The sequence below is a fragment of the Tetrahymena thermophila genome (assembly GCF_000189635.1).
Source record: "Tetrahymena thermophila SB210 genomic scaffold scf_8254373, whole genome shotgun sequence".
NCBI classification, from domain to species: domain Eukaryota; phylum Ciliophora; class Oligohymenophorea; order Hymenostomatida; family Tetrahymenidae; genus Tetrahymena; species Tetrahymena thermophila.
The window spans coordinates 451,041-473,772 of NW_002476157.1; the positions used below are offsets into that span (position 1 = coordinate 451,041).

General features: G+C 22.5%; 5 protein-coding genes across 5 annotated transcripts; 2 read left to right on the forward strand and 3 right to left on the reverse strand. All coding sequences in view use genetic code 6, as the record gives it.

Annotated features, from left to right (window-relative positions):
• Nucleotides 1–406: 406 nt before the first annotated feature.
• Nucleotides 407–3,387, reverse strand: TTHERM_00241670 (deltex-like protein; the record flags this gene model as incomplete). Its single annotated transcript, XM_001024891.2, has 6 exons — nucleotides 3,110–3,387; nucleotides 2,961–3,043; nucleotides 2,417–2,542; nucleotides 961–2,352; nucleotides 599–904; nucleotides 407–495 (listed from the first exon to the last, which is right to left on the reverse strand). Exons 1-6 carry the CDS (start codon nucleotides 3,340–3,342, stop codon nucleotides 407–409), a joined length of 2,229 nt encoding a protein of 742 aa, XP_001024891.2. The 5' UTR covers nucleotides 3,343–3,387.
• Nucleotides 3,388–4,256: 869 nt separating this feature from the next.
• TTHERM_00241680 (WD domain, G-beta repeat protein) lies at nucleotides 4,257–5,744 on the reverse strand (the record flags this gene model as incomplete). The annotated part of the gene is made up of 4 exons (XM_001024892.4): nucleotides 4,257–4,408; nucleotides 4,471–5,259; nucleotides 5,437–5,600; nucleotides 5,653–5,744. 4 exons carry the CDS (start codon nucleotides 5,742–5,744, stop codon nucleotides 4,257–4,259), a joined length of 1,197 nt encoding a protein of 398 aa, XP_001024892.4.
• Nucleotides 5,745–8,397: 2,653 nt separating this feature from the next.
• Nucleotides 8,398–10,252, forward strand: TTHERM_00241700 (succinate dehydrogenase and fumarate reductase iron-sulfur protein; the record flags this gene model as incomplete). The annotated part of the gene is made up of 6 exons (XM_001024894.2): nucleotides 8,398–8,634; nucleotides 9,026–9,147; nucleotides 9,236–9,452; nucleotides 9,747–9,899; nucleotides 9,983–10,106; nucleotides 10,167–10,252. The coding sequence occupies 6 exons, from the start codon at nucleotides 8,398–8,400 to the stop codon at nucleotides 10,250–10,252; spliced, it is 939 nt and encodes a 312-aa protein (XP_001024894.2).
• A 537-nt stretch (nucleotides 10,253–10,789) lies between these two features.
• On the reverse strand, nucleotides 10,790–14,610 carry TTHERM_00241710 (hypothetical protein). The gene is made up of 11 exons (XM_001024895.2): nucleotides 14,463–14,610; nucleotides 14,137–14,367; nucleotides 13,816–14,010; nucleotides 13,174–13,633; nucleotides 13,021–13,079; nucleotides 12,749–12,883; nucleotides 12,575–12,688; nucleotides 11,800–12,405; nucleotides 11,637–11,742; nucleotides 11,443–11,575; nucleotides 10,790–11,384 (listed from the first exon to the last, which is right to left on the reverse strand). Exons 1-11 carry the CDS (start codon nucleotides 14,529–14,531, stop codon nucleotides 11,132–11,134), a joined length of 2,361 nt encoding a protein of 786 aa, XP_001024895.2. The 5' UTR covers nucleotides 14,532–14,610; the 3' UTR covers nucleotides 10,790–11,131.
• A 1,852-nt stretch (nucleotides 14,611–16,462) lies between these two features.
• On the forward strand, nucleotides 16,463–22,116 carry TTHERM_00241720 (transmembrane protein, putative; the record flags this gene model as incomplete). Its single annotated transcript, XM_001024896.3, has 9 exons — nucleotides 16,463–16,640; nucleotides 16,745–16,818; nucleotides 16,872–18,685; nucleotides 18,782–19,121; nucleotides 19,226–19,441; nucleotides 19,496–19,726; nucleotides 19,799–20,375; nucleotides 20,430–21,145; nucleotides 21,307–22,116. The coding sequence occupies 9 exons, from the start codon at nucleotides 16,463–16,465 to the stop codon at nucleotides 22,114–22,116; spliced, it is 4,956 nt and encodes a 1,651-aa protein (XP_001024896.3).
• Nucleotides 22,117–22,732: the final 616 nt, after the last annotated feature.

The following is a 22,732-nucleotide window of genomic DNA, read 5'->3' on the forward strand; positions in this document are numbered from 1 at the left end:
CTGATATAATAATTTCATCCTTAAATTTATATTGTTATTTTATTTAGGAAGTTAAAGAAAGTATTTAATTTTAAAAAAATAATTAACAAAGGAAGAATAATTATTATTTTTTAAGCTTTAAAATAAAAATAAAATAAATTTGTTTATTTCTTGAAAAGATATATGGTTGAAGATAATTAATTAAATACCTTAGTTTTAATATTTATCAATATATTATTGCCAAATATACAGTCTATTGGTAATAAAATTATTTCAATTTTTCTTTTTGATTATTAATTATTTTTCATTTTATTTTTATGAAAATCATGGTGATTTAATATTTTATTACTTTAAAAAGTAGTAAGTATAAATCATAAAATATTTGTCATATATATAGATTTATTATATCATCATTAAAATTTTAAAATCAATCTTTAGGATATATTCCCTTAAGTGATAACTCTTATGTAACTCTTTAAAAATAAGTAGGGTCTGGGTATCCAAATTGTGCAGAACCTATTTATTAATTTATATTCATTAGAGATTTATATATTTATTTATTAAATAAATTTAAGGATGTTTTTTGAAAATAATAAAAGTTTAATAGTTAAATAATTACCTCCATAAGTGTTAGTTTTAAAGTGAACTCCATTCCATATTATTCTATTGTCCTTTCCTGTAGTGACACTTTTACCTATAGTATAAAGCAATCTTCTCTTAAACGCTATTTTAAACATTTCTAAAATTTTTCTGGCTTCTTCTGTATTAGGTAAATACCCTATTCTTGATGTAGAGGGTACATGATTTCCGTTTTTTTAGGTTGAATTCAATCTCATTTCTATTACTATTGTTGATATATCAGGGTATCCATCACAGGATGTGTATTTATCCAAATATATACTCATAGTTCCAGGAGGTTAGTCACCTAAATTTGAATTAAAAAAATTTATGGAAGATTAAATTAAATTAAATTTTATTTACCTATCATAACTCCATAGATTTTGGAGCAAACTGGACATTTAATATAAGTGGATTAAATCATCATTTAAAGACAACTCTTATGAAAGTAATGAGATTCACAGTGAACTAAGTTAATTGGATCCTCATCTGAGCTAGTTTATAATTACTTTAGGAAATCTTCTTGAGAATAGTTGTCTATGTTTTCAAATAAATCACATTGACAGATACAGCAAATTTCTTCCTACCACTATTAGTTTTAAATTCCTCTTTCTTGCCTGAAAATATCGTCTATGGTTTTCATTAAGTAGTATTCTATAGCTGTGAATTAATTATGATCAGTAATTTTCATTAACTCTTGTATCTTTTCATTTTATTTAATCTTCATTTGTTCAATTAAGTCAGCCATATCATTAATAATTTTTACTAGTTTATCATTATTCTTTACTATTTCTTTATTTAAATCAATTTTATATTCTCTGGTGCAAATTTTTATTGTTATAATATTTTCTTATTCGTTAAGTTCAAAACTTATATAATTTGTTCCTTAGTTAATAACATTAGTATTATCATCTTCTATAATAGCATCACTAATATATATGTTTTCTTATTTAATTAAACTATCTTCATATTCTCTTTGCTTTTTCTTTTATTATTTTTAGATAGCATTTTCATCTTAGTTAAATTCATTTTCAGGATTATTATTAGATTCATTTTATACACTATTATCATCATCATCTTCTTCATCATCATCCCAATCATTATCATCACCATCATCATCATTATTATCTTCTTCTTTATCTTCCTCTTTTTCCTCGTCCTCTTCTTCTTGTTCATCCTCATATTCACTTTCATCTTCTAATTCCTATTATTTTTCTTCTTATTCATTTTCATCTTCTTTTTTTGATTGAGTACCAAAAAGCTAATATAATTCATCATTTGGAATATTTTAATCATATTATTGATCTTCTTAATCCTCTTAGGATTTATTGGCTTCTTTGTCTTAAAAAATATCATCTTCCGATAAATCTTCCTAATTAATTCCTTATATATTTTTGTTTTCTTCATCTTTTTACTCAAATTCATATTAAGCTAATTCTTCTCCTTGTTTATCATCGTTTTGCTTACTCCTGCTATCTAATTCCCCATATTATTAAATATTTTCATAATCTTTCTATTATTAAATTTAAATTCCAGCTTTTTCGTTGTAATTTTCTCCATTGTTTTATTACGAAATATTTTTGAAAATTTTATTGGACTCTTCATTATTAGTTTTATTTTCTTTCTCATTATTAAAGCTCATTTAACTGCTTTAAATTTTGAAATCCTAACTGCTTTATTCTTTGTAAAAACCTTTCAGATTACTAGTACTGTAATTTTTGTAATCTTAATTATCTTCAACAAAAAAATTTAAATCTATTTAATTATTAAATAAAATTTGAAATTCTTTATCCTTAAATATATAATAATTATTTTTTACCTAAGTTTGAATTATTGCTGCTTTGTTAAATTAAAACTTGGCTTTTATCATTTTAATTCACCTAATTATCTAAATTATTTAAATCATCACCACTATCATTCTACAAGTTATCATCATCTTGCCTTCCTTAGTATTTATTTAATTAGGTAAAATGAGATAAAAAATTTGATAAATAAAAATAGAATTTAATTTAATTTATCTTTATTATTATGGTTGTAAGCATTTATTCATATATTGTTTAAATTTATGATTTAAAAATTTTTGATAAAATATTTAGAAGTCAAAATGAACAAACTAGCTAACTTTCATATTTCTACATATTTATATATTTTTTATCTTCTTATCAATATTCTAAAAGTAATTCAATTAGATTGCTAGATAGCATATTAATTAATATTATTTTAATTTAATTTACATCATATATTTTAATTTCTTATCAAAAATAATTTTATGAGCATTCAACAATCCATATAAAATCAAAGGCTTGGTAGGAAATAATATAAGACTAAGGAGGTATTTTTAATTATTTTATATTTCAATTTACCTTCATTTAATACTTCCATTAAGTTATTAGATGATTAAGTTTTATATTATTGATCTTCTATAATCTAATCTTTAGGATCTCCACTAAATATAATTTGTGGAAAGATAATAAGATCAAAGTTATTTTAAAATAAGAATTGCTAAAATTACTTGTTGTCTCTAAGTTTTTTACAAACAGCTTCATTTAAATCCTTATCTAAATTCTAATCAACATTTTCTTAATCTTAAAAAGGATTTTTGCGCTTATTTAAAATACTATCTTCCTGCTTTTGCATATCATTTTGTAACCTTAGAAAAGATTAAACAGCCTTTATCTTGATTTTTAATTTTTCCCATAAATTAACTCCTTTATTTGCTTATTCACTTATTGTCTCTGCAATCATTTTAATATTGTTGATATGTTTTTTTGGAAAATAATCTCTAATCTAAAATTTGTTTGTTTATATTTACTCAATCTAATTTAATAATTTTTTTAAATTAATTAAAGATACTTTATCAAAAAACCTCGCATTTTTATTTTTAAAAATGCTATCTTTTTATCAGAAACTAACAATCTTTATTAAATCCTATTTATTATTCTAATACCAAAAGATATATTATATACGTTTTGAGAGACTCATTAAATTTTTATTTCTATATGCAATTCGTATTTATAATAAAATAAATAAATATTTTTTAGTTTAAATTTAATTTTAAACAATTAATTATCTTGTTGATTAAATTAAAATAAAAAATTATTGTTATCAAAGTAATCTTTAAAATACTTCAATTCATTTTATAAACCAAAGTTTATATTATTTAATAAAATAAACTTTAAAATATAAAATAATGGCTAAAGAATAGTTTTGTATAATAGAAAAAAGGTACTCTTGAAAGGATGGCAATAATATAATAATGAATCTTTTAATAAGGAGGATATAATATATAAACTTTTTTTTATTTTTCAAAAAGTATACCACTTTGCAAGATCATTTTTTTTTTAGGATTTTAAAAAAAGAAAATTAGAATAACCTTGGTAAATTAATTTATATTTAAATAGTAATTCTTATTGTAAAATATAAAAATAAACTTTTATCACCAACCAACCAACCAAACATATTGAATATTTTTAAGTAAAAAGAAAACAAGTTTATTTATTTAATAAAATTTATTAAAAGTTAATATTTTTGAATTAATATTTATTTTTATTATAAGCTTATTTATTTATTATTTTGGAACTAGAATTATTAATTTCTAAATGAAAATTTGAATATATTTTTGTCTACCCTTTTTAATTATTTTTAATGGTATATGTTCTTCATCCATACTTCCATATATTTAAATTTCCTTTGCTATCTGTTGTAAAAAGTTTTTATGAAAAACTGCTATATAAGGAACAATGTATTGTTGCATTTTTTTCTGTTTAAATAACGCTTGGAGGGCATAATTTATCATCTATTGACCATATATCTACAATTTTTAATATAATATTGAAATAAAATTCGTTATTGTCAAACTCAATTTTAAATTACATATATCTCCATCGTTAGAACCAGCCACAATGCATTTATCATTAAATGCGAATGTTGGTTTGTTATAGCTACTTGAATTTAAATAGTTAATATTCTAGAAAGTTTGCAATATTTTAAACATACGTAGGTCTATTAAAGTTATTTCTTCACCATCTTAATTAGCTGCTAATGCATAATTTTCGTTTTAGCTTACCTAAACGTGAGTGACACTAGGACACCTATCTAAATATATTGTATTTATAATCTATTTATCTTATATTAATTTGATTGAGCCGTCATTGTGACCGCATATGATTTATTAATTGAATTGAAAAGAATCAACTGTGTTAACTTTAGAGCCAACTCTCACAAACAAAGACTGAGCTTCTGCTTAAATATCCCAAATTCTAATAGTTTAATCAAAAGAACCAGAAATAATTTTTGTATCATTTGTAATTTTATGAAACTGAACAGCTTTGACTGTTTAAACATGACCTAAGAGCTTTGTTTTAGATTTATATTACTAATTATTGTCATATTAATAAACAATGACAGATTTATCTTAACCACCAGTAATGAGAAGATTGTTATGTGATGAATATTTAATTGATTCTGTTACAGAGTTATTAATATTCGATAATTATTGAATTTCTTTAAGATCAGTAGAGTTAAACACTTTTACTTCTGCTTTTCCATTTATTATGGTCAAATTAGATTAATCCCTTGACTCTTCAATTTAAAATATACTACAATCCTAGAATTTAGGAGCTTTTCTGTAACTCTGAATATTTAAGCTATTTAATATGACATCTTTTTTTATATTATATATATGTTTATTTAATTAATTAATAAATATGTAATAAAAAAACTTTTAAATAGCACCCTCTCAGTATTTTTTAAATATTACTTTTTGAGATGATTTTATGAGGTTACTGACTGAGTAAGGTTTGATTATTATGAATCTAAATTATAATATAAAAAATATACCAGATTTATATTCTGCCTTTACAGTGTATGATCTATTTATTAATCTTATATCTGTTTCGAAAACTGATTGAGTATTTTTGTTATAAACAGTTTAAGATCTCTCCATAAGTCTCGCAGTGTCAAACTGGTTTATTGAAGTCTTTGATAAGTTTTAATTATAAATGCTTTTTTAAATATTTGATTCTAAGGATTGAGATTTGTGAATTAAATTCATACTCTTATCCAAATAATTATCTCCAACAAATGAATCTGCTAAATCTAATGATTGTTATCTTTTTTATGTTCCTATTTAAGAGCAAGACTAACATAATTTGTCATTATTTTCGTTTTCCTAAGAATTTTTTTGCGATTATAAATCAAAATGTTCATAATCTTTAATTTTTTTTTCATATTCTCTTAAATATTATTCCAACGATTCGTTTTTTATTTTTAGAGCTTCATTTTAATCTTTCTCATCTTTTAGCTATGCATTCAATTTATTGTATGCATCTTATAGATTAATTAATTTATTTTAGAGATTAACGCACCTACCTTCGCTCCTTAATATTTATTTTTTCATAATGCTATACTTATCTTATAATCCTTCTTAGCTTGTTAGGAAATGTATGTCTGACTTTTTTCTAATTATTTCTTCATTTTATTCTTTAATCTTTTTTTAAAGTTGCTAAAACTCTTCAAAAAACTCATTAATTGGATTTTTTATTTTTGCCTCTTATTTGCGAACCTATTCCATAACTTGCCTATTTGTTTCATTTAGGTCTATGGCTTATTTGGCAATCATCATTTTTTTAAATAGTTAAAACAATAATTTGCTTATAATACTCAATGAATAGATTTAATTACTTATATCCTTTAATTAAATTTTTATATCAGAATTACTATTTATTTTACAGATATTTCTGATTAATCTTTACGCTCAATCACCTTTATAAATTCAATCTAATATAATTTATAATTTGATGGTATATTAATAATTACCAATTAAATTCTAGTAAAAATAAATTAAAAAGAAGATAGAAGTATTTCGAATATGAAGCTTATATTCTCCTATAAATATTTAACATAAATAACATATGTATCTATTAAATTAATGTGCATTTAACTTTTATTTATTGATTTTATTTTAATTAAATAAAAATTTCCGATAAAATATTCATAATTGCTAAAATTTGTAAAAGAATAAGACAAAAGGTTAAAAAAGTTAAGAAAATATCTAAAGATATGTAGGTATTTCATAAAAATTTATCAAATACAATATTTAAAGTAAGTAAAATTATATTTTAATTAAAAATTATTTATTTATTTATGAAATTGTGATATTAAAATAAAATAATAAAAACTATTATAAAAATTGTATGATTATTAAAGAAATTGTATTTTGTATTTAATTAAAAACTATTGTATATATAAAACTGTATAAGATTAATTTTTTAATTAGAAACTTGTATTAAAATTGAAAAAATTATTTATTTTATTTTTTCTAATAATCAAACAAAAATTTTTTAAATTAATATTGAATATATTTTTATATAAAGATAAAAATTATGCATTTTTGTTTTTTGAATACAAAATTCAAAACCTTATAAAGAAAACTTATGTTTCTATGAATAAATTTAAGTTAAATATATTTCTCAAGATAATTAAAAGTGTTAATAATAAAATTTTAGATTTAAATAATTAAAATAGTATATTTAATCTTTTTAATATCAAGTATCTTTGCTTATATTTATTTTATGTTTATTTTCAATTTGAAGTATTTAAAAATTAAATTAATTCTAATTTATTTTAATAATTTGGGTTTATATTTTTAAAAGATTCAATTAATTTAAATTATTTTTCTAAAAAGAATTAATTTATTTACGTTATTTTTAGTAAAAAAAATCATTAATTTGTTAATTTAAGCAATAAAATATCAACTTCTTTCCGATAGAAATATAAAATTTTTTAATTTTTTATATTTTTTAAAATAATGAATTTGATAAAAAAAGTTTATTTAATTTACAAAAATATAATTTCAGTTTTACATTTATTAACAGCTAAATAATAGCTGTCTAAATTAATTCATTTTATTCCTTTAATATAATTTTTTATAAAAACTTATTGATTATCTAAAAGAATTTTAATTATTTTTAAAATTTAAATAAATGAATTGTTTAGAAAAATAGATTTTTTATGGATAATTTAACATATTTACCTAAAGTGATTTAAGTATCATTAAATTATAAAAAAAAATCTTAAACATACAATTAATTAAATAAATAAATCTATAATATGTTTTCTTATAATATAAATATTAATTTAGTAATTAGTTATACCAATAAAGAAAAATGTACATTAAATTAAATAAAAAAGATTTTTAGACTTATTATTCATAAATATCTATCATCTCTCATTAATTATAAAGTATATAGAATAGAAAATTTTTTATTCCATAAAAATTTACTTTAAATTACATATTAATTTTATTTTATTCAAAAAAAATGTACTAAGGAAATTTCATGAAAAATGAAAATTGAAGAATTCTCTATACTGATTGATTATTATGTCAGTCATTCAGTCAATATCTCTATTATTATGTATATGATCATTACAAATAATGAAATATAGCAAAGAGACACGAAGTGAATGAAAAGTTCTTATACAAATATTTATTTCTAATTATTTAACAAATATAAAAACAATAATTGTGAATAATCTAGGGATATGTCAATTATATTATTTAGCATTAAAAAATGAATAGAAATACTATATTTCTTCGCAAAATTAAAGAAAATTTTAATTGAGATAATAAAGAAAGAATGTTTTGTCTTGCATTGTTATGTCATAAGCCATTTTAGGGTGAGAAAGAATAATCGATAGAAAAATTAACAAAAAATAAAATAAATACAATTAATTAAATTAAAAGTCTTTACTTTGAAAGTTCAAAAGAAAAAAGTATATATAATAATATTAATATATAAAATGTTGAGAACTATTTTTAAGACAAGATCGTTATTCAATGCTAGCGTTTCCAGATTCGGCAGTGGTTTCGATCGTATTGCTGAGTCCAACGATGCCACTTCTATTTGCTTAGAATCTATTTCAGGAACTATTAAGGGTCTCCAAAAGGCAAACTACGTTGTTGAACACAATCCCAATTTGACTTCTGAAGAAAAGAAGCATTTGAAATAATTCCTTGTTTATCGTTACAACCCTGCTGTACCTATTTATTCAACATTATTAATTGCACTAAAAAGATGAATTTGATTGTTTGTTTCATCATCCCTCCCTTCCCCAAGCTCTCTCCCTTTTGTATTTATTGTACTTTATTCTTTCTCCAGCTATAAGAAATATCTGAAAGAAAGAAAAAAGAGACAAAGAGTTATCAATAATAATTAGTAAGGAAATAAATAAATAAATACATACATACATAGATAATATTTGCAAAACCAATTCTTTATTAGCATAGCAAATCTTTTATGATTGTTTTCATTTCATACATGAAGTGAGAGTCTTTTAAGGGTTGAGGGATTTATGAAACAAATCTTTCTTATAGATTAGCATTCAACAAAAAAGTATTTATAGCATAAAAATTTTTAAATTTAAAAAGGATCCCCATGATCAACCTAAATACGTTAGCTATTGGTGTGACATCAAGAAGTTCCCTCCCATGTTCTTGGATGCCATTCTTTACATTAAAAACGAATTAGATCCTACTCTCTCTATCAGAAGGTATTTATTTTAGCTTAAATGAGTGGAAAATAATTTTTATTACTTCGAAATCGGAAATATAATTCATATTTTTATTACTTTTATAAAGATCTTGCAGAGAAGGTATTTGCGGTTCTTGCGCTGTTAACTGCGATGGTTTACACACATTGGCTTGTATTTCTGGTTTCAACAGAGATTTATCCAAGCCCACTATCATCACTCCTTTGGGTCACATGTTTATCTTGAAGGATCTCGTTGTTGATATGACCAATTTCTATGCTTAATATAAGATGATTGAACCTTACCTTAAGAGAAAGACTCCTAAGGTATATTTAATTTTCCATAATTCAATAGCATCAGCTTCAATAATAATTAATTAATAGATAAGATATTTTCTTTAATATATTTAAAAGATACATCTATTAGCAATAACATAATAAATAAAAATAAAAATAATTCGTTTCTTAAAAATGAATCCAAAATTTTTATATAAAAATGCTTAAAAATTTTAAAATAACTTTTACTAACTTATTCAATCAAGATTGTTTTAAAATTTATTTTATAACTAACACAAAAATTATTTTTTTAAAACTAATTGTAATAATATTTTCAAACAAAAGCCTGATGCCAACAAGGAATACCCTCAATCTCCTGAACAAAGAGCTCTTTTGGATGGTTTATACGAATGTGTCCTTTGTGCTGCTTGTTCTACCTCTTGCCCCTCTTACTGGTGGCATCCTGATAGATATCTCGGTCCTGCCATTCTCTAATAAGTACTTATATTTATTTTTAATGCATTTTGGTTATTTGATAAATAAAAGTTGTTAACTAATTCATTAAATTATTTTTAAAAAAGGCTTATAGATGGATCGTTGATAGCAGAGATGAATACACCCAAGAAAGAATTGAAAGAATTGCTGAAGATGTCAGACTCGATGACTGTCAACAAATCGGTATGTGCTCTTTCACTTGTCCTAAAGGTAAAAATAGCATATTTATATTAATAAAAATTGTAAATTTATTTTTAAACATAAAAATAGGTTTAAATCCTCAACTTTCTCTTAAAAATTTAATGGATATGGTTAAGGATTTCAGATAAAAAAGAATCGAATAAGAAGTTCTCTGAGGAACTTTGGTTTGAAAGAAATGTTGGGTATATAATAAGACATCTAAAAATCAACCAAGAAGTTACTTAATATATAATAGTAAGTAAGAACTAACTTTTGATTGAAAAAATAAATAAAGTTATTATACAAACATACTAATTAATTTATGCTAAAATAAATAAATAAAATTACAGACCAAATAAATATCTTTAAATGTAAACTTGCTATGCATGTAATCATTATTGTTAGTTTTAGTATGATAACTTTTCATTAAAAATTTCATTACAATCCTTCAAATTAAATTTATGTTTGTCAATTTTTTTAAAAACTAATGAAATTATTAATCCTAAAACTATTAAATTCATTAAAGTTTTAATTTAAAATATTAAAATGGATGATTAAATGAATCAACGGTAAAAGGAAAATAGTCAACATAATTTTTTAAAACAACTTATTTTTTTAATAAAAATAGTTGTTTAAAAACTCTTAAAATTTTTTAATTTATTAATTTTTTGCTTTAATTTTAATTAGATTTAAGATTCTAATTTGATTAAATAAAAAATATTTTAATAATAATTTTTGATATCTATATAAATATTAAGGGTATTAATTAATTAATATACTAATAAATATAAAATTTTTATTTTTAAGTTAAATAATTTAGTTATTATTTATTTAGTGAAGTCCATCAGAAATTTGATTAGAAATATAAAATAAATTTTAGTTAGATTATAAAATTTTGAAAAAAAGAGAGAATGAGAGAGATAGATAGGTAGGTAGGTAGATATGGGAAGTATTAGAATTTGGTTAGTATTTTAGATGTCATTTTTCTTGAAGAAGATTTCATAAGTTCATTTATTCACTTAGGTCATTATTTAATTAGAGAGAAAGTTATTTAGTCAAACTGTGTTACTTTTTGTTGTTGAATTCGAACTTTTCCTTTTTTATTAATCAACTAACATGGAGTTTGGTATTTAAAAATCGCAGTCTTCAGCTACTGAGGAGAGTGAGTTTTAATGTAAATCAAGTAAATCACACATTCTTCTCTTTGATATTTGATAGTAGTAAAATGGTATTTTTGTTGAATATGACAATCCGAACGAGTCTTTTCCTCTAAAATAATAATAATTTTCCCATTGTTCAAAGCAATCGCTATATTTTTAAATAATCAAAAAATATTTAGATTTGCTATTTATTTAAAAAAAAATACCTTATTTTTTACTTCATGTCAGAGCACTAACTTAGTAGCTCATTTATTTTATTTACTATATCTAATTCATGCTAATCACCTCGATTCCAGGCAAATAAATAAATTAAAATCAAAGTATTCATGCAACATATATCTTTTATATTAAAAAAAATTTAAATTTAAAAAATTTAAAAGCAAAATAAATTTCTTATTACTATCTTGATTTAATTATTGATTGCACATGGTTTTTATGATTAAAATGATCCATTAAACAAGGAATTTATTCAACCTTTCATAAGTCTAATATTCTTCAATAGGATACTTTATATTAAATAATATTGGATTAATTAGGTTCTTTAAAATGAATTAATTAATTACAGAAATAGATTGAGTTTCCAATTTATTTTATGTAAGCCATAAAGATCTTAAAAAAACGTTTGAATCAATAATGTTAGATTCTAGTATTTGAATGAATTTATTTTCCTTGTTTTTAATTCTCAAGTATTGATAAAAATATCTTATATTGATCAAATTGTATTTTGTAAATTCTCCCATCAAATCCATTAATATTTATTCCTCAGGATCCTTTTTCTTTGTATTTTAATTTGTATTTTACTGATTTGATTCAGATTTTTCAAATAACTTATCAGTGATTTAGTGTTATAAGCCGAAAAAGAGGATCATTATTTAATGATACTGATTGGAGCCTCTTAAAAATGTTTCAACACAAGAAGCAATCCAAAATTTCAATGTTAAATTATTACTTTTTTCCATCTCAGAATAAATAGATATTAATAAATTTATTGTTCCCTTATTTTTTATATTAATAAATAAATTTTGCGAGTAGTTAAGCTAAAGGATATTGTCCCATTAAATGTTTTAGGTTTATTCTTTAATATCTTATTCGCTATTATAATTTTTTATTAACTATGGAAAAAGATTCCATTTTGCATATTCTCTCTCTTCAAATGAAATCATTCTATCCTGTTTTAATTACAAAAAAATAATTTTAAATTTAAAAATTATTAATTGAATATAAATTCATTCATTTCTTTAATTTTCTTTTCAAATAGCTAAGATAAATTCTGTTAAAAATCTTTTGATTTTAACAGAGAATCAATATTGAAGATTTTAAATTAGAATTATTTATTACTTTGATTTGCTTATTCTGCTCATCGCTGTCACAAAAATTAATTATTGACCTGAGAAGTTAAATTCTTGATGTTTGCAAAAGATCGCTTCCACCTTAACCTTGAGGACTATTGCTCTAATATAAAAATTTTATATAAAAATTAAAAATTAACCTATTGATGGCATATAAATTTACATTTAAGTGTCTAAAAAATATATTAAAGAGAGGATTGAAAATTTGCTCAACAAAGCCCATCTTATTCAATTCATTTTATATTTCTTTTTTTCTCTTTCCTTGAAGGATATTAGAAAGAAGAAAAAGAATTTCAGTCTATTATTTTAATTAATCGATATGTAAGAATAGATTTTTATTAAATTAAATTTCGGTTTAAAATAAATTAGCTTTATAGAAAGAAGAATATATAAAATAATAAAGTATAAATAAGTAATAGTAATAGTAATAGATACTAGATTGCATGATTTCAAACATAATTCTAATAGATAGTTTGAGGTAAAACACTACTAAGCTTTTAATAAAAAAAATTATTAAGATTTAGCACAGATTTTAAAAGATTAAAGTTGCTTTTAAATATTAAATTAATTTGTTTATAAAAATAATACTTTCATTGTCTGATCTATCACAAATTTATTAAAAAGGAGTAACATCAAAGTTAGATAGCTGAATGACTTGTGATTAATCTAAATTAAAGATCGCTTCAGATAACTCTAGCCTGCTTTGACAGACAGATATATTTGATGTTATCTTAGTCAAAAAAAGGCAGATATCTATTGTTTTCAGGACAAAGTTGTTGATTGAGAGCAGAAGCTAATGATTATTTATGATTATACTCTCTTCATATTATGAAGGTTGCTTTTTGAAAGGATTTTTAACCTTTTTAACATCTAGAACTAAAAGGGCCAGTACCTTCGTGAAGTGAGCCATCTATTTATAATCTGCATACTGAATAAACTCTCTTATGTCTTTGATGTTGATCAAATTAAAATAAAAATTTGATCCCTCTATAAAAAATTCCATCAAATCTATGCATAATTTTTATCTCCTTACTGAACATTTCTCTTGCTAATTTTTAAGGAAATAATTTAAAAATTTATTGATTAATAATATGATAAAAATAATTATTTGCATATTTTGTATTTTTTTAACACTGTTTATTTATGTTAATTAATTATGCATCATAGACTTAAAATTCTGGTAATAACTCCTGCTTACAGTTTATTTAAAGCTTTAAAACTTTTTCTTACCTTGAAAAGCCAGAAGACTTGGCTGAAAAGCAAGTTGAGATTGTTTATTCCATGTATAATTTTGGGTTGAATCAAAAAGATTATCTTTAGAGTTTTCAAAAGTATATTCATCGCCTCTTCTTCATGCCTTAGATCTGCATTATTCTTAGGTTTTAATACTGTCAACTACGATTCTGCGTAGTATATCATAGAAAACTAAATAAACATTTATATAAAACATTATTAATAAGCTCAAATGATGATAAAAAATTTATAAAATGATAATTATTTTGAGAAAATCTAAAATGGTAATTTTATTTTTTGAATAGGTAAATCTTTTACTATATTCATAGATTTGTAGACGATCTATGTTAGCATTTAAAAAATAGTGTTGTTCATTTTGCTACGTAAGACTGTAATGAAGGTAAAGTTGTGATCGAAGTCACATATTTGAGTTAGATCGCTTTTGAAACATTCATATTTTAAGCTTTAGCTAGATTAAAATTTATCCAAAACCTCCATTAGCTTTTATAATTTTTCTTCTACTTCTTCCTCTTCATAATTTTTACAAGCCTATGCAATTAAAAACAACAAATAACTATCATATATTAGCAAAAACCCCAATTATAAAAGAGTTTTTTATTTCTATTAATTTGTATTTGTAATACTTTTTGCTGTTTGTCTAAGTCTTCGTTAAACATTTTGTCTCTAACTGTTGCTTTTTTCCTTGAAATCATATTTAGAGTATTTTTTATTATGCCACTATAAATGAACCTAATTTTTGAGATAAATAATTTTTCAGTTTAATAGTTTAATGCTTAATTAATTAAGTGCTATTATTATTTTAATTTAAAAAATTTTGCAATTAATTTTCAGGCTTATGTAGGGATATTATTTCAAGATTTTTGGCATATTTTAAATAAAATCTTGAATGATAACCATAACTTGTTTGATCTACTTTAATCTATAACTAATTCTATTTAGCTAGCTGGCTCATGTTTTTGTTTGTAGCCTATCCTAATTTTCACAAAAACCTGTAAATGACTATTACAAAACTTTTTCAGCTAATCAATACTTTTAATTATTAAAAATCCTACTTTTAAATTTAATAAAAATAATTTTTAGTGTTTAAATAATTTATCTGGCTTAAATAAATTTATATTTTTTTTAAAATTCTATTTATTTAATTAATATAATAATTTTAGCTTGTCTAGTAAAAATTAACATTTTTACTTTAATATTTCATTATAGTAGCAGTTCAATTATTGTTTTAAATTGTAAAATTATTTATTTAAAATCTTAATAAACTTTAATAAGAATATCTGAGCAATAAAATAATATTTTTTGTAAATTAATTTTTATTAAATATGTGTTTTTGAGATAACTTATAATTTACATTAAAATAGTAGAAAAAAAAATTATTTTTTCAACTCTAATAAACTAAATCATCTGTAAAAATTCCAAATTAAAATGAATTATCTTTATTATAATTTAATAATTTTATTTAAAAATATTTTTGGTAAAAATAATTTCAATTTAATTAAAATAGTTTGTTTGATGGCAAATTAATATCAAAAATAAAATATTAATAAAATATTTTGATTTTAATTTATTTTCTAAATACCATAAAATATAAAATCGATAGTTCAAAAAAATATCTTTATTCTATATTAATAAATTCACAATATTTCAAATTTTATAAAAATACACTTTATCATAATGCAGCCTTCATATATAAACATTTACCGTATTAACTTAAAATATGTTTTTATATTATAATTTAATAGTAATTGATTACTTTTCTTTAAATTTTTTTAATAAAAGCATTTAGTTAAATAATTAAATACGAATTTTATATTAAAGAGAAAAATATTTTAAATAAAATGAGTAAATATTCTCAGTGAATTAATTTTTGAAAATAAATTTTAAAGTTAATAATCATTTGATATTTGATTTTTTTGTTTTGAATCTATTAAGATATCAATTTAAATGTTTTGATTTACTTTTTATTTGAAAATCTATTTCATTTAAAAATATGTAATTAATTTATAAGAGAAGATAGTTATCTTTTAAATTTTTATTTTATTTTGATTTGATTTGAATCAATTAAAGAGCTAAAAAAATTAATATTTTAAAAATATATTTAAATTATAACATGTAGTTTTAGCTTGATTTTAGATTTAATTTGAGTTAATTCAAAAAATAATAAATTTTTTTGAAAAATTTTTAACCTAAATAAATGTTAAAACTTAATCCAGAATTAGATGAAGAGAGTTGTTAGTCATAAATTCAAAAATGATTGAGGATTTAGTTAAATATTAATAATGTTAATTATAACCTAATTATTAGTATGTTCGTTCGTATTTTTGTATATATGTAAATATGTATACAAGTTGTTTTTGATTTCAAACGATTGCTTAATTATAAATCAATTAACAAAAGCAATATCTAATCAAATTTTTTAAATTCAAATGTGAATAAGTAAATTTTTTTTCATAAAGTCTATTAATTAAAGAATATCACAAAGATAAACAAAATAATTTAATATTGCTAAATTTTAACTAATTTCATTGGATAATTGTGTAATAATTGGGTTATCTTTTGTGAAAGTTCAATTAAAGCTTAAAATAACTTTGCAAAAATAATTTGATAAGTAAATTGCCTGCTTATGGCTCAAGTAATTGTAGCGAATGCCGTTAATTTGGCTATTATCATTGTTTTGATTGCATTATTAATCAAAATGTACGAAAAAGTGTCAAGGAGAAGTTAGATGAGAACAATTGATGCTTCTAATTCTATTCTAGAATAAATTAAAAATTATGTTATCGATTTGAAGCTTAAGAAAGGTAAATGTTTTAAAAATTTAGTTTATCAAGAATTGATTCTTTACTTATGATTTTGGCCATTATTTTTTGACAGTATAACTAGAATTAATTTATTTACTAAAAAGTTAATGAGTAGCAACAAGAGGCTACAGAACATTAGATCATGCAAAATGAGAGAAAAATGCTTCAACAGCCTGGAGTAAATCATAATTCTTTTTAAAAATATTAATAACTATTAATTATTTATGATAGGTAAGAAAGAGCGCTGTCACCACAAGCTTTTCTCATGTTAATATGAACAATCCTACTAGAATGGAATCAAGATTAGAAAAAAACACTATAGACTTAGAGGCTTAGCAAGAAAAATTAGAAACTCCTAAAAACAAAGGAACTTTAAGAAAATAAGATGATTTAGAAAAAGTTCCTGCTGAAATGAATAGCAAAATTAAGCAAGTTAACATCTAGACTCCTCCTCGTCCAACAGCAAGAAAAATTAATCATTAAAATTAAGCTAATAATAGTGAAACAATAACATCGTCTTAAGATGATTTTCTGACTAAAACCTTATTAAAATAACTATTTTATAGGTCAGTTAGATAGTATCATTCTTTAGGATCTATTCTGATGTATTTTTACTCTATTAGAAAGTACAGGAATTTATTGGAAAAAGGAGAATAATTATTTTGTAGCAATCCTGCATATGATTTAGATATCATTTCTCACATATTTTAGTACATTTGCTATTTTGTTTATTCGATTTTTATAGCTGTATGTATATATCACAGTGACAGCACTATAGAAATCGGATTACCATTGATAATCATTTTGATTTTGACTATAATATTACATATTTTTTTGCTTTATTTAGACTTGAAATTCTAAAAAAATCATGTAAAAGAACTTTAATCTTCAACTAAATAATAAGCTTGGGAGTCAATTGCAATTTAATAAGAAAAATAAGCTCAAGCTGTTATAAGTAACAGTAATAATTAAGAACAAATTGTAGATAAAAATAATAATCAACTTGCTTAACCTAAAAAGAATATTCCTCATCCTCCAGTTAAGAATCAACCTCTATCATCAAGAAGAGTAGAATAGAAAAGGCCAAATAGTGGAATTTCGACTTTCCCTATGTAATGTGAAAATGCGAATGTTGAAAATTAATAGGTGATAGGAGCTGAAGAAAGCTATAACAATAACAATGGTATATAATAGAGCTAGTTAGGTAATGCTAAAACTATTGCAGGAAGCAGTTTTTAAAATTAAAATGGCCACAACAATCACGGTAGTGCATTAAATAGAGATAGTTCAAAAAGTAGTGGAGTGCATAGTATTAGCTAAAATGGTGTTCAAGGAGTTGAATCAAATAATTTAGTTATTCAATCTACAGAGCATTCAACATTTTTTGACGTTAAAGATGAAGTATAAATTGTTTTGTAAGATAAATCAACCTCTCATAAGTTACATGGATGTATCCTCTTGTTTACTGTTCTTCTTGGTGGAATAGGTTCCTATTTACTATTCAATACAGAGGATATTATTGGAGGTTATGTTTTACTTACTTGTTTCTTTGTTGCTTTAATCGATTTTGTGTTGCGCTATTTCATTTGTGGAGCTATTTCTGTTATTATATTGATGAAGTATAAATTAACAAAGAATATTGATTACGTTAGAGAAATTAACGAAGAAATAAATTGGGTGATGATTTAGATAAATCATTTAGAAAAGGAAAACATTACACAATAACAAGAGGTTAATTTAAAATCCCCTGAAAAAATGTAAGCAGTAGTTGCACAAGTTAAAAGTCCTTCAAAATCAGTAAGAAAAATAATGGAATCTTTGAAAAAAATAGTTTCGCCATCTAAAAAAAGATATTAGAATTCTCCAATGAAAGAATGTGATATGCAACAAGACGAAATTTAATTTTTGCCTAACTATAATAATGGGGATAATATTCCAATTAAGCATCTAATTTTTAACTAAGAAGGAAAAAATGCAGTTGAGTTTGATACTTAAACATAACATGACTATTCAATTAATAATGTATCTGTTAATAATCCTATGATGTAATTTGAATTTTTAATTTATTTGAAATCATACTTACACTTTTTAAGCAAAGATTAATTTTTCCTCCCCATCATATTTACTTTAAATTTAAAAAGGTAAAGAATTTCTTTGATTAGAAAGGCTAACAATTAGAACAATTAGTCTCAGGAAAGCATTGATATCCATGAAGAAATAGCAATTAAAAAAGTCAATATTACTCCTGCAAGCCAAGCTAAAAATCACTATAGCAGCAAGAAGCCAGAACAGCAATTAGTTTAGGTGAAAGATTTTACATTGGATTCGCATAGAAATAACCATATAAAAATATTGTCCGACAGAAATTAAAATTCGTTAAGATAAGAAAGTTCTAAAAACGGAGTAATAAATTTTGATGATTCTGAAGATACCTACATTGATAGTATTAATTTGTAACCAGAACCATAAAAGGAAAAAAATGTAATTAAATTTGTTATTTTTTAATTATTTTTCTTAAATTTTTAGTTGAATAATTTTCAGTTAGGAAAATATGAATCATATTTATTTACAAATTTTAATTAAAGAATAACAAGAAAAACAAAGGTAATTCAAGAAAGTCAAGCATTGGATAGATTGCACCACTTCCAAGTTAAATAATCTATAACAACAATGTAAACAATAGCTTAAACAACAATGGAGATGGGGAAATTCATTCAGGTAGTCTCTGCGGAAAGAAGAAATCTTAAAGATCAGCTCGCTCAAAAAAAGATTTTTAGACTTCAATTGACCATCAAAATAAAGTAATTAAATTTAGATAAAAATGATATTTTTAATTCAGTTTTTAATAAAAAAAGGAGTTTGCCAGTAGAAATAAAATGATGTTTGAAAATACATAAAATGAAATTAGAACTGATGAGAATATTGATAACTCAATTAAACCCCTTAAGGCAGCTATAGATTAAGGGTACAGGGACTCCAGTTTTCTTCATAACAGAAGCATAAATGGTTGTGATCAATCTCATATTTATACAGCTGGTGACATTACTAATATTCAAGACTAGTCAAATATTTTACCAATAAATATTGTAAAAATATTATTTATTACTGAAAAATAAAACACTTAAAATTCTAATAAAATTTATTCTTATCATTTTTAGAATTAAAAGAATGATGGAAGCATGCTGCTAGGTGAAATTAACCATGGAATGTAAGCATACGTCAACAACACAATTTTAGATCCTAACGAAAGCATAAATGCTCATAGAAATTAGACCTGGGATAAGAATACAACTTTGGATAACAACAACACTATTCATCCACCAAGCAGTTCAGAAAATAGGTATATTCAAGACTCTAAAGACAGGCTATCAGCCATTTAAACTAGAAATATTTAACAGTAACTTGCTATGAAATAGAAGAGAGAATAACTGAAAAATAAATCTGCTGTCTAGGATAATTAAATTAGAAATAAATCAGAAGACAATAGATTATCTATTTCTCAAAATGCAGAAATTCATATTGACAACTAAAAGTAGAGTGGTGATTTATTGGAGCTTCAAAACAAGAAAATTTCTTTAAGTGTTGGAAATTTCTACGAAAACCCCCTTCAAAATGAAAAGAATTTCTCAAATAAATTACACAAAGAAAGTAAATTAAACAACTTAATTTCTCAGGCCTAATTAAACTAATTAAGCTAAGCAAATTCTCTATCTTTCCTCCACAATCAAACTCAAAGTAACAAAAAATTAATTGAATATTTAAGATAAAAAGTATCATTAAAAAAAATAGATGATGGCACTATGATAATGTAGTAATAATAAAAAGACCTTTCAATCTTCTTTAATAACATTTCTGATAACGAAAATTCAGTTTAAGTTCATCCCACAAGCCCTGAAAGAAAAAGAATAACAATTAAAAAACCTTTGTCACCAATCCCACCAACAGATTTGAAAGCAAATGATGATAATAGCGATATTACAGGAGGTAAATCTCATAATAGATAAAAAATATTTGATACAGATGGTGATTGTGATGAAGAATAGTCTTATGATGTTTAAAAGAAATAAATGAGACTAAATAATTTAATGCATCCCTCATATAATATTTAACAAATAAAGAGTTTTGATATGAATACTTCTGAACAATCAGTTAAAAATAACAATGAATCTAGAAGCTTCATAGATAAGCAAGCTGCTGGCTAATCAATTTTGAATAAAATTGATATAAATGAAAAGAATTTATAATCAAAATCTCTTTCTAATGGTAAAATTATGAAGAATATCCTAGAATAGAATAGAAACAAAGAAAATTATAACATGAGATCTTATGATTTTGAAAATAATCAAGGTTAAAGCATAGTACCTATTTCTAATCCTGGCTCTCGTAAAAATAGCTCTTCGACTAATGTTCCTCTTAAGAACATAGTTAAGAAGAAAGATTGGGAAAAAATGCAATCAAATTCACCATATCTTGAATTTTTACCTTCAATGCTAAGCAACTAAACAGTAATTTTGTTAAATGATTCAAATTTTATTAGCAAAAAATGTTATCTCCTTTATCAGAATTTTTCTTAAATAATAAATTTTATTTAAAATTTAAGACTAATTCTTATTTAGATTTATTAATTTGGAATTAATTTTTGATTTTTGATGTTGATATATTATAGGAAGAGTTAAAGGAAAGAGAAAACAAGCTTAAATCTAAATTGGAGAAGAGTAAAAAGAATAGTAGAAGAGGATCTAATGAAGCAACAGAAAAAATGAAGTAAGTATCTGATATTTATGGGTTTGAAATTCAAAGAGCAGACCAAAAGAATGTCTTGGTTTCTAAAAAGTCAGCTAGATCAGTTAAGAGTTAAGAGAGTAAGAGAACTTTAGATAATAAGCTCCATGAAGAGTAGGAAGAAAATCAGAAATCTATTTTACATGACAATACTAATTATGCTTTAAACGAAAATCCAAGCAACATTTACGGAGGCATGATTGGAAATAATAACAATTCAACTAACATAGATTCATTTTACAACTAAAAGAAGCAATACCCTCATCAGTAGTCATTTTTATCTAAATCTAAAAAACCTCCTCTAAGTAGTTAAAACAATATTTTAAATAAAAATTTGATGTTGAAGGAGAATAATTTAATGAACTATCCAAATTCAGCAAGACTAAATTTAAATTCTATAGCATTGAGATAAACAACCACCCTTGAAGGTCATGATATGAGCACTATGGAGCATAATATAGCAACTTAAAGCAATCATGAAGGATTCTTTAATAACTAAGAATTTGTAATAAAGCCTAATAACTAGAATTCTATATAACTTGATATTGCCAATTCAGATAGATAGCATCATAAATCCTTTAATGATGAATTTGATTTAGATGCATAGTTTTAATAATTTAAAGACCACGATAATTCAATATCTTCTTTTGAGCACTCTCATTTTGGCAACTTTTAACAAAACAAGCACAAATGACAAAACTAATAACCGATTAAAAATAAACCTACTAATTAACAACCAACCAACCAATAACGTTCCATCAATGTATGTATTTAGATAGAATAAATGTATAAAAATATATATACAATTCTTATATAAAATTTATATAAATAATTTTAACATTATAAAAATTTTTTGTTAACAACAAAAATTATTTAAGTTTAATCTTCTTTAAGATAAACTCATGTTTGTTTTTAATGTGTTTTCATATTATTTTAGTGTGTAATTTTTAAATTATATTTTCGCTAAGGTATTTTTTCTTTATTTAATTAAAAAAATATAATCAAACAATTAAATACTTAATAATCGTATTTATATTTTCATCAAATTCTTAAAAATTAATTTAAAATTTATGTATTTTTTTATTAAATAATTTTGTTATTTTATTTACCTAAGAATTTTAAATTCTTTTGAAGTTTATATTTTATTTTTGATATAAATTGAATAAAAATAGTTATAAGAAATAAGTTAAATTAATTTTAGCAAATAAAAAATTACATTTTATTTAATAAGATATATATATTCAAATACTTTTACACATTTTTTAACAAATTTAAACATAGAAATAGCTTAGCCAAATAAAATTTGGTTC